Genomic DNA, 18,692 nt, shown 5'->3' with positions numbered 1-18,692 from the left:
AGTAAGCATTATAGTATCCTTATTTTATTGAAAATCCACCAGTACGAAGAAGCCATTTCCTTTTTCTAGCTTTTAGCCTACTGGAAGCGTAGACAACCACAATTTGCTGCTGGACTTCTGTCCAAAGTAAGCCCAAGCCTGCAGCTGAGTTTATAATTGAACTGCCGTCCAGAGTAAAGCGATAACTGTTGAACCTGTTTAATATAAAGGTAGCACGCTGAGACATGGTAGAACTAACGGCAATATTCCATCTCGCCACCCAAGCTTCGAACTCGTTTAACATGTCCTGGACCATAATGCCTCTCATCGCAGAGCAATCTTCGCAAGAAACGCAGTTTTCCAAAGTATCAGCAAATTTGTTAGCTAGCTCACTATCTTTATTTGCCGAAGTACCGTCCGATCGAAGCAGGGGAAACTTCTGAAGACGCTGTTGCTTACATTGGCTAACATTTTTCGGACAGATAAAGTCCTTGCTAAATAAGTTTGGTTTTCTCAAACGTCAATGTGAGCGCTAATTTTGAAAAGGACTCAGGCTACCTGCTTAGTATTTTTTGGCTCGATAAAATGACAGCTGATTTTACAAAGCCTACTTAGATGAAATATTCTAGTCTCAAACCTAAATAAAACCTAAACAGCTGATGAAATAACCAAAGCAAGCCCTGTATTGACGCTTTACAGCTCAATTTTGTGATTAACATCACTCGAAAAGATAAATTAAAAAAGTCGAGAAAACCGATTTGGTTTTGCAATGGAATCAAGAAACTGGCCTTTAAAAAAGATCGTTAAATTTTGCGGATGACCCATTTGCAACCAGCGTTGTCGTAAAAATTTGTTCAGCCTAACCACAGTCGGTTTTTCAGAATTTACAAGGACGTCATTTAGCTGCGTTATAGCAGAGTAATAACCATTAGCAGTAGATGCGGCACCGGCAGACTTAACGGTCAGGTCCATTATCTACAGCATCAATATCTAAGTGAAAACTCAGATCTGCAGATTTATCAGAAAGCTTGACGAAATACTCATAAATATCAAAATGAATTGCCGTTATGTTTCTCCTTGAATCAGAAAGAAAGTGCGTACGTCCTCCTGTAGCTACAACTTTCAGACAAGAAGAATATGGTCTAATAGCTGAACACCTTTCGGCGAAGAGCGGCTACAACCACAACATTGAATGAGTGCATTCCAGTCACCATCTATGATAAATTCGCTGAAAAATGTTAAAAGTCTTGGTCTGCTCGAACAAACGGTGGGGGCAGTAAATAGAAGCAATCACAATTATTCCCAAGTCCGCGCTTAAGGTAATTGCAGCTGCAATTTGACGGATGATTTTTTACTGAAACGAGAGTAATGCTTTCTGACTTTCAGGAAAAGCTCAAATGCTAGATTACGGGAAGTGCGACTTGGATTTATCCTTAAGACCCTGAAACAACAGGCCAATCAAGCGTATATCCTGCTAACGGAGAGGTCAGACAGAAAATAGCACTTTAAAGTTTAACGAACGGATAGCTCCGTAGGTTTGTGCGTTCGTCCCACCAAATTTATAGTAAACGTGACTGCCCAGTTAACAGTAATAACAATTTTGAGTACATGTTATGAGGCGTTTATTCACGGCTCTGGGTTAAAAAGTTAAGTTACTTTGTGTTGCTGCTTCTTGCGCTGATGCTTCTCGCAGTCTTCCGCTCTTGGTGGCCTCCGCTGCTCCGGATACTTTTGCCGATAACGAAGAAGAATGTTGGGGCTTAGGGAAGCATCACCGTGCTTAGACTAGGATTAACAGGCATTGAACTTTCAAAACAACCGCCCTGCCAGCCACAGCCGCCTGTCCCTTGCTCTGTCCCAGCAGGTCACTCCAGACGCTCACTCAGTTCCCTTTAAAGCTTCTGGCAACCGGCTTACGCCAGCAGTCCGTGCAAATCGCCTCCGTACCGGACTTAAGGTAGCCAATGGCTGCGCTTTCCATACAACCGTCGGGCTCTACAACCTATCGACTCCACGTCAGGATTAGCGGGATACGCCTCTGATATTAGACTTAAGGTAGATAAATGCTGCGCCTTCTAGACAACCGTCTACCTCCACGCCAGGATCGACAGGATACGTTGGAGCTACGCCTACTCAATTCCTACTTAACTATTCGGGCAACCGTAGCTTAAGCAGTCCTCACAACAGTGGACCGAGTCTCCTCTTAACTTCGCCGTGTATTTGCACCTAAGGACCTTAGCTACCTGTGTCACAATTCGGAGATTTATTCTGACCCGAACGTCTCGACGTAGCGATCTTGCTCCTTGCTGACATTCACGACTGTATCTCTTTGACTTTGACTTGCTTGATGTTGTTCAGTCGCGTTCTGATTCTCGATGACTTATCCAGCTTCCTGCGCGGAGACCGCTTATATAGGGTTCCTGGTACGTTTAATCTTCGGCTTCTCCCTGCCCTCTGCGCACGTCACAACACCAGAGTCCAAAGTTCGTCGATGTACCGTTGTTCCTTTGCTCACGGCACGCCTGCGCTCTGTCGTCTCCCGCCGTCTCGCTCCTTTTACTGCTGTCTTCCTCTCCGCTCCTTCTCTCCGAATTCGCTGCGTATTCAGCAACTGGCGCGCCTCCGTACAGTTGTTACTCACTTTATTTGTGCGGAGGAATTTATCTCCTCACAAAAGTCGATCCAATGTCAAGGTCATGGACAGTTTTTTTTTCGATTTTCGTTGCCACCCGGAAAAACTGTAAGTAAGGAATATTATTTGAGCGCTATGCGTAGTTTGCGTGAATCATTTCGTCTAAAAAGACCAGAATTACAGGCCAACAACTCTTGGTTTTGCATCCCGATAAAGCACCATCTCACACTGCACTTGTTTATCGTGACCATTTCGCCAATTCGACACATATCGTTCAGCAACCACCGTATTCGCCTGATTTGACTCCGTGTGACTTCTGGCTAGTCCCAAAACTCAAGGAACCCCTCCTTAGAACGCGTTTCGAATCGAATGAGGAGATAGCTATACCGGAAAGGGACTATTTGGCATGTTTCGAGGATTGAAAAAAAAAGATGGGTGTATTTTATCGGCAGTGAATTACTTTAAAGGTTATGAAATTGATTAAGAAGAATAAAGAAATTTTTTTTACTATTTTAAAGTTTTAATAAATATCGATAAAAACTATATAATTATAAATACTGCGGTAGATCCATCAGTGCCTTTAGCGTCCTGTTGCAGTCTGCGATCTTAATGATAACTAGGAAGTACTTCTTACCGCCCCCTTCCATTTGGATCCTTCGATCGCATTGGCAGCTATGATAGTTAACGTCTCCATGGCATTTACGGTCGATTTCCCATTGCGGAATCCGAATTGGTCGGATGACAGTCCTTCCGCCTGTTTTACCGCGAAGCCCAGCCGAGTCGAAATTATCTTTCTCAAGATCTCCCCACCGTGTCGAGGAAACAATTCGGACAATAGGAAGAGGGCTTTCCAGGTGGTCTTCCTAGTTTCCCTAGCAATAGGAGTTTCTAGGCTTTCCATCTGATTAGAATTGTTCCAATACGATGACAGGGGTAATCCGGCTTCCCACTACTTGGCCCACGCAAATGAAGCCATTTTCGGGCTCCACTCAAATTGCCACCTTGTGACCTGTGACCCTTTGTTTCACAACGAAGGCAGCAGTCGCTTCTGTCTGGGTTATTGTGACCGTGTGGCAGCGGCGTAAGAATACTGCCACAGCCCGCCATTGCTTGTCGTAAAGGGCTATAAATATGACATGTTGCTAATCTGATGCTTGACGGATTGATGATCCGAAAGGATGATAAAAATTGAGTCAGCGGAGTGAGTAACTGTGATTCTCTTAGTGAGGTGCACGAAGTGTTCCTGGCCTACTCTGCTGTGTGGTAACGGTAAAGAATTTTGCCACAGTCGGTCGTTGCTTATCGTAAAAGGCGATAAATATGACGTGTTGCACCATTGGATGCTTGTTGGATTGATAGATTGAGACATACATTGAAGTTGAGTCAACGGAGCGTGTAAAGTAGCCAATTGTCGTCATTCTAGTGACGTGAATGTATGCATAAATGGATTTCCTACAGTCCCTATCATTTCTGCCGTGTGGTAACGGCGAAGAATTTTGCCACAGCACGTCATTGCTTATCGTAGGAGCCAACTGAAATGACATGTTGCACCAATAGTTGCTTATTGAATTGACGGATGAGCCAAAATGTCGAAGTTGAGTCAACGGCGATGGTAAGGTAGACAATTGTCGTCATCTTAGTGACGTGCGTGAATGCGTAATTGGAGTTACAACTGTTCCTATCTGTTCAGCTGTCTGTTAGCGGCGAAGAATACTGCCACAGCCCGTCATTGCTTGTCGTAGGTTGCTTGACAGGTTGCCGCATCCGTGCTTGTCGGAAGCAAAGGGGTGAGTCATACCAAACCTGCAATTTTGATACCAAGGGCTGACCAGTTTCCAAGACTGCTCATTGGTGGTTGGCCCCCTAGTGGAAGTATCGTATTAAGGCAGTTGCTTAGGATGGACAGCTGATCGTCCTCTTCCCTGTTGCTTTGCTGAAGGCACCAAACTCCCGTGCTATCCAAGTAGTAGCTCGGGAGCATGTATCTAATTAAGAATAATTCAGGTATCAACGCAGTTAACTCCGCGGTTCTTGTTTCGACAGTAATAGTACACTATCTCAACTAGCAGCTACGTTAGGTCAACCTCAGCGCAGTTCCCGCAACGCCTGTGGTTTGGCATCGCAGTAACCATCGTTACCAATGCCGCGACGCGATCATCCTGCCATCAAAGCGTCCCCGTGACAGCAACAAGTGCTCACTACCCCCTAGTCAAGCGGCGAGACCAAAATGTGTCTACTTCGGTTAGGCACAAACAATAATAACAATAAGTCCCGTGGACTCTTTAAAGTATTGTTTTCCACGGCTAAGTTTCGTGGAAAACTTCCCGGGTGGATGTACGTCTTGCACCGGCGAGCGCAGAGTTTTCTTACTTAGAAATGCGATTTTTTGCTTTTGCCTTATTAGAGGCGGCCAAGTCGGCAAGTCTACATTAACCTAATCGGAATTAAAAAATAGAAATTGGTATTGAGTTTATTGGAGAGATGGAGGGGGAGACTAAAAGGACATATTGCTTAAATTGTTAATTATTCAATGGAATAAGTTAGCCGCGCACTGTGCTCTCTCTAAGCGCCAGCAGGGCTTTTCGCTTTGCCGTGCAGTCATTGCTTTTCTTGGGAGATTTGTGGGTGTTTGAGTGGGCGTGGAACACTTTTTTTCTGTGAGCGCCACAGTTTTTTCGCGGTTTATGGGCGTTAGAGTGGGCAATATGACAGAAATTAAATATTTGTTCATGTATCACTGTACTGGGAATTCTTCACAAAGCCCTATAACTAATTACCTTGGCTTTTTTGTTTTCTCCAAAATCTATGCGATTCTGAAGAAAACCCGAATTTTAATGATCACGGTATAACGAGCTTAAAATCTTAAAGGATTACATAGGGTTTTCAAGAAAATAAACAATTTTTTATGGTTTTTTTAATTAGTTAACGTTGTCTAGATTACACTTCCCTAACTTCAGTTCGATCGGACCAATCATTTAGGAGATACAGCTGCGAAAAAACAATAGCACCACCTACTCGAGCAATGTTTGAATAGTCACCGTACCTACATTTTTAGCTCTGTCAAAACACGCAAAACCCTTTTGGAATCAAATTGCAACAAAGAATCAGAAAGTGAAAAAAAATGTTGATTTTGTTAAGTTTTTAAATTATTCAAGAATCTTTATAAAAACTTAAAAAAAATAACCCAAAAAATAATAGCACCACTTTTCAAAAATGTGTTTAAAATTATAGAAACTACCAATATTTATGAGATAACAATATTGAACTATGAAATCTATGTTTGTATTCTCAATTTAAATAACAGCTGCGCAGCGTCTTGGCATGGAGTCAACTAGGTCCTGGCATCGCTTTATGGGAATTTGAGTCCAGGACTCCTTAATTACTCCCCAAAGGGATCCGATGGATGTTGGTTTTGATGCAGCGACTGCCTTCTTGACGTCCGACCACAGATTCTCTATTGGATTAAGGTCTGGAGACTGCGGAGGCCACTCCATAACGTTCACAAAGTTGTCCCCAAACCATTTCTTTGCCTTCTTGCTGGTATGTTTGGGGTCATTATCTTGTTGGAAGACCCACACGAGCGGCATTTCATACTCTGCGAAAGGTAGCATAATGGTCTGCATGATATCCACGCATACGTGCTGATCCATGATGGTCTTGATCTAATGTGTATCAGGCTTACTCCGTAATAGCAAAAGCAGGCCCTTACCATCACCCTACGCCCTACATGCTTCATGGTCTTTTTGGTGTACTGGGGCCCAAATTCCGAGTTCTTTGGACGCCTGACATACGATCTGGATCCTTTTCCACCAAACATAATCACCTTATTATTTAAACATCCGACCAATCGACCAACTTCTCTGTAAGATTTTCTATCCTTTATCAACTTTTGGATGATATCACGCTTTTCCTCAGAGCAATGCTTTCCACGTCCATTTCAATGGTATTGTCAATCTTTTTATGTTCAAAATATTGAAATTATAGACAACTCTAATTGACACGTGCTTTTTGTAATAAGGCTATTCGGCAAAATATGGTGTTTATGCTAATAAATGGGCTTTTTTAATAAAATAATTAAAAATAAATATATAGGCAGGATTTAATAATAAGGTAACACATTTTTTGGTTAGAAAGAATACTAAAGAGTACAAATAAATTTTGTGTTGAAAAAAAAACACTGAAAACAATTTTATTTTACTCAGAAGAAAATGTATTGAGGTGGTGCTATTATTTTTTCCGCCACTGTATAGTCCTTGAAAGTTACGTTCTTTAGGTCGTTAAGCCACGACTCGAAAACCACGACTTGGAGGGATTTTGAAATATATTAAAAATAGTTAAATTAATTCAAAATATTATTTGAAAATTCATTTTTTTCCGTAAAATCTTTGCCATAAATAAATTATTTTTTTGCCTCAATTCCTTCGTTTATGCAGAAGATTTTGAGATACACTTGTACCCCTTAGGTTGGTCAATACTGAAACTTAAATTTCAGGCGCAATTCTGTTACCGGCCTAACAGTGCAAAGCTTTTACAAATAAAATGAAATCTATTTTACCATTGATTTTGTTTAAACATAGCTTCTGGATTTTTTATAATTAAGGACCTGTACCTGAAATTCGAATGGCCTAGGTTTTACACCAAATCATTAAGTCGCTGTAATACCCAAACGCGAGCTAAGTTTCAATGAGAACTCAGATTTTAAAATCCAACCTGCATCGGAGAGAAAATCAAAAAAAAAAGTTATATATGGTTTTTTTTACAAGTTGTAATTCTTCAAAATTAAAAGAATAAAGTTTAATAAGATATATTGACCGTGGAATGTGCCTCTTGGTAAAATAACAAAAATATAAAATACATAACCGTTATTTCTATGATGGTGGGTGAATGAGAAATGGTTTAAGTTTTGTTAAGGTAGCAGATAAACACAAGACAAAGTATGGGTATAGCCGGACTTTCGCGAAGTTTTCAATCTTGATTTTTAAAGGCGATGCTGTGGGCGACCTTGCTAGTGTATACATAAATATCTCTGAATATTTTTATAAAAATCTGTCGCCTGTATACGGTTTATACGATTTCTGTAACCTCCTTGACTTTATTTTGGCCTAGGTGTCTGCCAATCTCTATTACTCGCTTGAAGAGCTCTTAAAGAGCGACGCATTCCTTCCCAAATTTCCTTAAATAAATTATAAATAACTTATCCATAAAAAGTTTCTTTCCTTCTTTTTCGTGATCTAGAGGTCCAACTCTACTAGGAACTATAGTTGTAAGCTAAGACATGTATCACCTAACTTGGTTAAGCGCAACTCGAGATATAATTAAAAATCATAGAGATACAACGAAAAACGATCTAAAAAAATGTTAAAAAACAACTTTTTTTTGTAAACTATGCTCGCATAGCCATAGACCCAAAAGATGCAAAATTGTAGGACAGGCACCAGTTCGGTCAGCGACATATAGGCGGGGCCCAATAAGACAAGATAATATCCCCTGATCTTGACATTCCACAACTCACATTCAAGCGCACAACTCTTAGCATAGTAGAAGCAGACCAGTTTCCCTCCTCAGCGGATATAAAATGTGGGTGAAAATGACACTACACCTAGGATCAAATTATTGGGATCAATTCGATCCTAAATAAGTATCAAAAGTATACTACATTGTATGAAAAATCATATTTGACCCTAAATAGTGTTATTTTGACAATAACCGTGGATACTTCGATACCGAAAAAAGCTTTTTTGATTGTTCGAGTTTCAATTATCGGTTATCATGGGATTTGAACTAAGCATCCGCGGGAAACGTTGTGCGATAGACCAATGGGTAAGGTGTCTGTCTCTGGTGCGAAAGGTCCCCGGTTCAAGTGCGCGCCGATGCTGTACGATTTTTAAGAATAATATCTCACATTTCTCTATCAATTGTAATAAAAAAGTTATATTTAAAACGTTTCCAGATTTCAAATAAAAAAGAAAATAAAGTTTGTCATGAGCGGGACTCGAACCACTAACCCTCTGGCCCGTGCATCAAAAACAATGCGCTAGCAGTCTGAGCCACGCCTGTATTTTTTTATCAAGCGGCAAAATGCTTTTTTGTGACAAAAAAGCTTTTTTGTAGAAAACTTTTTTCAAGTGGCATAGTGATCCTATATTAGGGTCAATTTGATGTGCTTCGTATCAAAGATTTTTTGACACGCAATAGTATCACATTGACACCTAAATAATGGCATATTGATGACGATTTTTTTTTGGGTGTACTGCAATATTGCCAGAAAAATGCACAGCAGTAATGCCTTGTAGAACAAGTTCTTCCTCCGTTTTCCCTTGCCGACAGCAGTATGACGAAAAAGGAATGCTCCTTATGTAGACTTATGTTCTTCGGTAAAAGGGTACAGTAGATTCGTCGGAAAGTATGTAACAGGTAGAAGGAAGCGTTTCCGACCCTATAAAATATTTATATTCTTGATCAGGATCACTAGACAAGTCGATCTAGCCATGTCCGTCTGTCTGTCTCTCCGTCTGTCGGACCAAAGACAATAAAGACCACAAGATTAGTACCAACAACACAACAGATTGCACGGCAATAACTGTTAAGCGGACAATCGTTTGCTTGCTACAATAAATATTAAACTCAACTTAAAATTAAATGTTTGCTTGGCCTTAACATTAGCTTAAAACATTTTAGACTATTTTTCATATGGTATTACAACTGAAACTTTAACTAACTATTACGAAAGAAGCCAAAAATATAAGTTTTGGTAACTTTTATGGCAAATAATTTCGATAATTGGATAAAAGTGATATGTCCTCGGGTAGGAACATAATACAAGGTGAGTTCCAAAGTAAACAGAACTTTAAAAAAAAAGACAGAACAAATAGTTTTTTCGGTAAAATCATTTTATTTTATTCAAAATAGTCTTCTTCTGCTTTAATACAGCGTTTTGCACGGTCCAAAAGCATGTCGAACGAGTGTTTTAGCTCGTTGCCCGGTATGGCCGTCAGTATGCCGGTGCAAGCCTTTTGAATGGCCTCTACGTCTGCATAACGCTTTTCTTTCATCGGCAAATGCATTTTTCCGAAAAGGTAGAAGTTGCACGGTGCTATATCAGGTGAATACGGGGAGTGGTTGATGGTTAAAATGTGATTTTTGGTCAAATAGTCGGACACAAGCGTCGATCAATGAGCCGGCGCATTAAATTCAAAATTAAGAACTAATTAAAAAATGTTATTTCCAAATCCTTAGTGTCAAATTATTTCGAAGGTTCAAGAACGGAAGTATGGAAAAAGGTCAGTTTTCATTAGAAACAAAAATACCGTTTTAGAGGTAGTATATAGACTTAATAAGACTTGACAATGACATTTAAAAAAAAATGTTGCACTAAGTTCTACGTCGTTGAATTTAACATTAAGATTACACTGTTAGACATCGCTTTGTCTGACACGCACAGAACTAAAGCTATTACCACAGATTGAGTAAGAATTTAGGCATTTTTAACTTTTTGAACAATTTGTATACCCTTGCAGAGGGTATTATGATTTCAGTCAGAAGTTTGCAACGCAGTAAAGGAGACGTTTCCGACCCCATAAAAAATATATATTCTTGATAGCAATGTCAGTCTGTCCGTCTGTCTCAGCATTACAAGCTATCGGGCTGAAACTTTCCCAAAAATCTTTCTTTTGCAGGTGATGCTTTTCAACATATAACCTCCTTCGCTTGGAAATAACATTTTTTAATTAGTTTTGAACTTCGAATTTAGTTTTATCAAAATCGGACTACTATATCATATAGCTGCCATAGGAACGATCGGAAAATTAGTGGGAAAATAATATGAAACAAATTATAGCTTCGGTGTTATTTGACATATCTTATGATATTGGGGATATCATTTTTTGTATTTCTAAGAATTTCGAATTAAATTTTTAATTTATAAAAATCGGACGACTATAGCATATAGCTGACATAGGAGGAACGATCGGAAAATTGGTGGGAAAACAATATGAAACATATTATAGCTTCGGTGTTTCTTGACATATTATCTTATACCATGGGGAATATCATCTTTTGTATTTTTAAGAATTTCGAATAAAATTTAATAATTATAACTGCCAGGGTATACCAACTTCGGGTTGCCGAAGTTTACTTCCTTTCTTGTTATACCCGTTACTCGTAGGGTAAAAGAGTATACTAGGTTCGTCGGAAAGTAAGAAACAGGTAGAAGGAAGCGTTTCCGACCCCATAAAGTATGATCAGGATCACTAGCCGAGTCGATCTAGCCATGTCCGTCTGTCTGTCTGTCCGGATGAACGCTGAGATCTCGGAAACTGTAAGAGCTAGGCTACTGAGATTTGGCGTGCAGATTCCTGTCTGTCTTACGCAGCGCAAGTTTGTTTTAGCAGTGTGCCGCGCCCACAAACCGCACAAAACAGGCTCCTACAGCTTTGATGCTAGAATACAAATTTTAACTGAAATGTATTGCTCTTGTTAATACCTATCGGTTGACCCAAAAAAAATTTGCCACGCCCACTTTAACGCCCACAAACCGCCCACAAACATAAAAAAATCGTAAATATGAACGTGGATATCTCGGAAACTATCAAAGATAGAGAATTGGGATATTAAATTTAGATTCCGTAGCTTTGTATGTAGCGCAAGTTTGTTACGCGAATATGGCACGCCCACTCTAACGCCCACAAACCGCTCAAACCTGTGGCGCCCACAATTTTCATGCTAGATACACAATTTAAACTGAAATGTATTGGTCTCATCAATACCTATCGATTGATCCAAAAAAATTTGCCACGCCCACTCTAACGAGCTTAACGCTTAAATCTGTCTACCGCCCACATAACCATATATTGAGATCACGGGTAGGTGGCGCATTTCAATCTCGCTTTGCTGCTTGCATATCTCCATTTCCCTTTGGTCCTTTTAGCTGAGTAACGGGTATCTGATAGTCGAGGTACTCGACTATAGCGTCCTTCCTTGTTTTTACCTACCGACATGTCACCCAGAGCTGACTCCAGAACTGACAGTTAAGCCTATGGGGCAGTGCGGACTGACAACTGACGAACTATAGGAATTATTATTGTCTTCCTAGCAAACCGAACACAACGTAGTGAACAACGAATGCCTCTCCCTCGTCCCACGTACTTTTTCAGGACTTGGGGACTAATATTCCCCGCATCTGGGTGTAAAGTCAACTCCTTGCCACAACAAAGATTTCTGTAATAAATTATCAAGCAAAAACACTTCTTAACGAGGTAAAACACTTCTGTAACGAAAATGTATTATACGATCTACTAAATAAATACACTTTCGAAATTTTTTTACATTAGGCACGCTGCAACCTGTGTTTAGCTGTAAGATTTTGATAAAGCGTGTCAAATGAGAAAATAATTTTAAAAAAACGCTAATAATTATTAAATTTTAATAAATAATTTATTTATTTTATAAATTATAAATCCAGAGCTTTTAGTACATTCTTAGTTCTTAAATCATTGGTTGCATTTTCCAGATTCCTTTTCCGTGCGGTCTAGATAATCCTCCATACTTTTAAATTGTCTTCCTCGTGCACGACCCGTTGGTGTGGTGTACTCATCTTTTGCTGGTATATTCAGGATAACATCGCCGTTAAGCTATTTCGCGTATTTCAATGAAATTCTTTTCGCTTTATTACTCGCATATTTCAGATTAACAGCAAATTGACTTTGTCTGCAGCGGGGAAGTCGAAGAATGTAAAAAAATTCAGAAACGGAACTCTACTGATTAAACTAACCTTCAAGCAAAGAGATTATTCCAACTTAAAGCCTTCGCCGAGAAAGCCGTGATCGTCCAACTTCACAGCTCTCTTAATTTTACCAAGGGAGTCATATACTCTAACGATATTAGAGGAATCGACGAAAGCATAATAAAAAGAGAACTAGCTAATCAGCTAGTCTGCGACGTCAAAAAAAATACTTAAGAGACAAAACGGCACTCTTACTGAGACCGGCCTTGTAATTCTCACCTCCAACACTCTTACTCTCCCGGAATATATTATGATCGGTTACCAGGAAACTAACGTTAGGGAATACATTTCTTTGCCCCTTAGATGAAATAAATGCTTTTTGTTAAACCACATCAGTAATGGATGCAGAAACAACAAACTATGCTACAACTGCGGACAAGAATACCACTTGGACCCAAACACTAACGACAAATGCACAAGACCCGCACATTGCGTAAGCTGCAAGGAAAACCAAACCGCCGATCCTCACAACTCTGTAAGCAGAAGTTACCACATACTTAGAACACAACAAGAAATTACAGCAATTAAAACTACAAAAAAATGCGACAACAAAACTGCTCTCTCCATCTTACGATCTCGTTACTCAGTCACCACCCCACACTCATACGCATCAATAACTAAAACTACACCACAACAAAACACAGGACCTCATCATCTCAAAGGACCCAATCATACCCAACAAGGACCAACTACCTCCAGGACTACCCCAACATCATACGCAGACCTCACGAACACAGATAATAACTTAGATAAACTAAAACTAACCCAACCCCCCAAACCAACCACCAACACTGTCCAAGTCCTACCGCTTACCACGTCCAAACGCATGATCGCAAACCTCAAGGCCGCAGCCAAAACCACCACAAAAAAAAAAGCCAACTTCGCCTTTGAATGCTTCTAGCGACTCATGAGATATGGAAATTAATTGAAATACCAATCACCCTTACTAACTTAGATTAATGCTTAAAATAATTCAATGGAACAAATACTCAAACAATATAACCCACATGTAATTGCCCTACAAGAAACCCATATATCTCACACAGAATCCCTACCTACCCCTGTAAACTTTACACTTTTCTGCAGCCATAACAATAATGCATTCGGAGGCACAGCGATACTGGTGCATAATTCTATCTCCCACACGCAACACATACTTATCCCAGAGTTTGAAGCTATTGCCATTCTGATTAATTACAAACAATATTTACACTAATATCCACATACATCTCTCCCAACAAACAATTTCACACAAACAACCTCCAAAACGTCTTTTCGCTAACAAACCTAGTCCTAGGTGATTTCAACAGCTGGCACCTATATTGGGGTTCCCCCAGAGCCAACTCTAGGGGCAACATTGTTGCCAAATTCATAGAAAGATCAGACTATATACTCCTTAACGACAAGACTCCAACCACTCACAACACATTTACACACATAGACCTCTCTCATGCCACTGCAGACATAGCACCTGAAATAACGTGGAGAGTGATCGATGACCTTCACGGAAGCGATAATTTAATTAATAATTAATTAATTAATGTTCCCAAACACTTCCTCTCCATACTTTCTCGCCAAACCATCCTTTAATCTGAACAAAGCAGACTGGAAACTATGTTCCAACACCAAAACACAACTCAGCTCCTCTACACAACCTTGTAACAGCATCGTTAATAAAAAAGCTGCACAAATTAAAAAAACACTTATACAATCTGCTCATATAGCTATTCCACAAAACACAACCTTTTCCCTTAAACACGCAGTCCCCTGGTGGAATCATACATTGCTAAAAAACACAAAAAACAATAAATTCAAACTCCTAAAACGAAACATAAACACAAGAAACATTTTAGAATTTAAAAAGCCAACGCTTAATTTAGAAGAGCTATTAAAGAAAAAAAAAAAAAGGATTTTACAATTTTACTTCAGACATCAACCATAACTCTCCGACCCATCGAGAATGTGGGCCAACATAAAACGATTATGCGGTTATTCACCCACCAAAACATATACATGCTATAAACAACCCCCTTACACAAGACACATACACTTGCCCCTCAGAAATAGCCAACACCTTCGGGGACCTATGGTCGCAAGAAGCCAAGGACACAAACTTCTCTGATTCCTTTAGAACTAACAAACTCCTTTTAAATACCTTAATAAATTACATTCCGAGTCAAGCAGCCAACCAAATTGAAAACGACATATCCTATATAGAAATGTTATCTGCCCTCAACTCCCTCAAAAGCTCCACCCCTGGTATGGACCGCATGTCCTATTCCATGATCAAAAACTCTCCTCCCTCCTTCAAAATCAGAATCCTCAATCATTTTAATAATATTCTAAGTACACACATACCGCAAGCCTACAAAGTTAGTCTCGTCCTTCCTATCCTTAAACCCCCAAAACCGCAAATTGAACATAAATCCTACAGACCTATATCCTTAAACCCATGCATAGCCAAAATTTTGGACAAAATTATTGCGAAAAGGTTGTGGTGGTTTGTTCTAACGAACAAACTCATTCACAACAACCAGTTCGGATTCAAAAGAGGTAAATCAGTTCTAGACAGTTCTATATGTAGACCACCTAGCAACTAGATCCATATTCTTAAAGCGCCACCTCTCTATCACTTTTCCAAGGCTTTCGATAAAATAGGTATTTACTCAATAATTCAACAACTCCAAGAATGGCAGCTCGGACCCCGAATCATAAATTATGTCTCCAACTTCATGAAAAATATGAAAATAATTATCAAAAACGGCAGAAATCTGTCTAGCAGCTTTCCTCTCGACAATGGCATCCCACAAGGTTCACCCATTTCAGTCATTCTTTTCCTAATTTCCTACAATTCCCTAACAAAAATAATAGCCCTACCAATGCAAATCAAATTCTTTGCTTACTCCGACAACTTCCACCTAATTATTGAACACAACAGGAGAAAAAACCCCATAGTCGACCTCTCTTCCCTCTTTTAGGAAATAGGACATTGGTGTTTCGACTCTGGAGCCTCCCTAACAATTGAAAAATGCCAAAGCCTACACATATGCCGTAAACATAACTGCAAATCTGAAATCCGTACCGGCACTGTAAATATCCCAGAAACTAACAACACAACAATCCTAGGTCTCACGCTAAACAATAGATACAACTGGTCCACCCACATAACCAAATTAAAAACCAAACAAGGAAGAACGCTATAGTCGAGTACCTCGACTTTCAGATACCCCTTACACAGCTAAAGGGACCAAAGGGAAATCGAGATATGCAAGCAGCAAAGCGTGATTGAAATGCGCCACCTACCGGTGGTAGACAGATTTAAGCGTTACGGGCGTTAGAGTGGGCGTGTCAAATTTTTTTTGGATCAATTGTTAGGTATTGACGAGACCAATACATTTCAGGTTTCAGGTTTGGGCGGTTTTTGGGCGTGGCATATTCGCGTAACAAACTTGCTCTGTGTACAAGGCTACGGAATCCAAATTGAATATCCCAATTCTCTATCTTTAATAGTTTCCGAGATATCCACGTTCATATTTACGATTTTTTGAAGTTTGGGTCGGTTTGTGGGCGATAAAGTGGGCGTGGCAAACTTTTTTTTCGATCAATCGATAGGTATTGACAAGACTAATACATTTCAACTAAAATTTTTTACCTAGCATGAAAATTGTGGGCGCCACAGGTTTGGGCGTTAGAGTGGGCGTGGCATATCCGCGTAAAAAACTTGCGTTGCGTACAAGGCTACGGAATCAAGTACTGAAATCCCAATTCTCTATTGTTAATAGTTTCCCAGATATCCGCGTTCACACTTACGATTTTTTGAAGTTTGTGGGCGTTAAAGTGGGCGTGTCAAACTTTTTTTTGGTTCAATCGTTAGGTATTCATGGGAACAATACTTATCAGTTAAAATTTTATTCTAACATCAAATCTGTAGGAGCCGCAGTTTTGGGCGGTTTGTGGGCGTTAGAGTGGGCGTGGCACTTTTCTGAAACAAACTTGTGCTGCGTAAGAAGCTCAGGAATCTGCACGCCAAATCTCTAGCCTAGCTCTTATAGTTTCCGAGATCTCAGCGTTCATCCGGACGGACGGACAGATGGACAGACGGACATGGCTAGATCGACTCGGCTAGTGATCCTGAACAAGAATATATATACTTTATGGGGTCGGAAACGCTTCCTTCTGCCTGTTGCATACTTTCCGACGAATCTAGTATACCCTTTTACTCTACGAGTAACGGGTATAACTATGCAAGCCCCTGAACATTATTAAATACCTTTCCTCTCTAAAATGCAATACCAACACTTCCTCGCTAATCCATATCGTAAGATCTATCCTCATCTCAAAAATATTTATATATATATATTTACTGTTTGCCCATTTACGGAAACGCTCCTAAACACCTAATTAACCGTATAAAAACTTCCCTAAACTCAGCAATCAGATCAGCGCTAGGTGCATTTAGGACAACACCAACTAACAACTTACTTTTAGAAGCCAATATAAGCGTAATAGAACACAGAACAAAACTATTAACAGGCAAACTTTCAAAAAAAAAACTTATACACTCTTTTGACACCCCCCAAAAACACTTACTAAAACTTCCAAAGAGCAATTCAAATATTCCAGTACAATAGACAGAATAATTAACATTTGTAAGCAACTTCACCTTCCCTTTGCACCAATCAAAAGCAACTACAACAAAAAATACGACATGGAAATTATTAACAAAGCTACTAACACAACACCATCCAACTACAACAAAACCAGCACATCTCCCACAATATATAAATAACTCTTTCAATCTCTTTACACCGACGCCAACGGTATAATCAGCTATAGTGTAACTCCTTCCCTACTACTCATCTGTTCTCTCTAGCGAGCTAATAGCCATCCACGAAGCGGTCAAAATTGCGCTAAAAATACCAGGCAAACATGCTATCCCTCACCAACTCCAATAACCATTCCTACTATCCCTCAACCATCAGAAACCTCGGTTCTAACCACGTCCCTAAAATGTTACTAATTTGGATCCCCAGCCACATCGGCATAACAGGGAACGAAAACGCCGATAAAGCAGCCAAAGAGGCTCACAAATACCCCCGTACCTACTCCACAAACAACAACTCTAACGACATTTCACACTTCTTGAAAAAACACATACAATCAAAACAAGCTGACATCTACAACAATGTATCTCCTTGCTACAGACCTCACCGCAATCCATCTGTCAGATACCCCCAAACACCAATAGGAAAACACAAAACACTCATACACCGGATACGACTAGGACATACCAAACTGACTAATGCCCAGTACATGGATAGAACACTTCCCAACACATGCCCATTCTGCCACCACTCCCCAAAAGACATCCAACATATCATTATACACTGCCCTTTCTTATCCCAACCCAGAACAGAATCCTTCCAATCACTTAACGCCATGAACACCATCTCAAATCCAACCCTTTACAACATCATAAAATTCATCACATTTCTTGAAAAAGCCCAAATTAAGTTAAAAATTTAAATGTAAATAAAAATGTTGTTAATTCCACACCTCAGATGAGCTGAAGGCCTTAGCTGCTAGAGCTATTAATTTAGTTAGCCTATAGTTTTTCCCTTAAGCTAGATTTATGTAAATAAAATAAATAAATAAATAAGAGCTGCAATACTGGAATTAGGCGTGAAGATTCTACAGATTCCTGCGCAGCGCAAGTTTGTTTCGTCAGGGTGATACGCCCACTCTAACACCCTCAAACCTCCCAAAACGTAGTATTCTACAGATTTAATGCTAGAATAACATTTAACAGAAATTTATAGCTTCCGTCAATACCTATCGAGTGACCCAACAAAATTGTTGTCACGCCCACTCAAGCGCCCACAAACTTCTAAATATCGTCCATATGAACGCTGAACGCTTTGGAAACTATCAATGCTAACGCTCAGATAAAAACAGTTTCCACGCCCACTCTAACGCCCCTAAGAAGAAAAGCAATGACGTCAGGGCCAGACAATGCCAAATGTATTTATGCATGTGCGTGTACATAGTTGAAAGCCAGACTGCACGGCAAATAAAATTGTTTCAAACAAAACTGTTCGACCAAATATTTTATTGAACACCTAATACATTTAGTTTTAAGTATATTTACATAATACGCTTTAAGATTGTTCATAGTTAGCAAACATACATTAGGTTAGGTTAGGTTTGGGCTATGGTCCGACACACTTAGACCTCTATGGGTCCATTGTAATACCGCATGATCTCGTTTTTCCTTCTCTAGGGTCCCGTATCTAGTAGTTT

General features: G+C 39.7%; 1 protein-coding gene across 9 annotated transcripts in view; it reads left to right on the top strand.

Annotated features, from left to right (window-relative positions):
- Nucleotides 1-18,692, top strand: part of LOC119559607 (transcription-associated protein 1) — a 518,267-nt gene that overhangs the window by 95,931 nt on the left and 403,644 nt on the right. The window contains exon 6 of one of the 9 annotated variants that reach the window (XM_037872628.1): nucleotides 12,295-15,651. The exons of 7 other annotated variants lie outside the window; for them this stretch is intronic. In XM_037872628.1, coding sequence (XP_037728556.1) covers nucleotides 12,295-12,432 — 138 coding nt within the window. In that variant the 3' untranslated portion in view covers nucleotides 12,433-15,651. Of the gene's footprint in view, nucleotides 1-12,119; nucleotides 12,177-12,294; nucleotides 15,652-18,692 lie in introns of those variants that run through there. One more of the 9 variants, XM_037872629.1, reaches the window with a different exon arrangement.

This window comes from Drosophila subpulchrella, unplaced genomic scaffold (assembly GCF_014743375.2).
Source record: "Drosophila subpulchrella strain 33 F10 #4 breed RU33 unplaced genomic scaffold, RU_Dsub_v1.1 Primary Assembly Seq26, whole genome shotgun sequence".
Lineage (NCBI taxonomy): Eukaryota > Metazoa > Arthropoda > Insecta > Diptera > Drosophilidae > Drosophila > Drosophila subpulchrella.
Note: the sequence above shows the minus strand (reverse complement) of the source record. Positions and strands in the feature narration are given on the sequence as shown.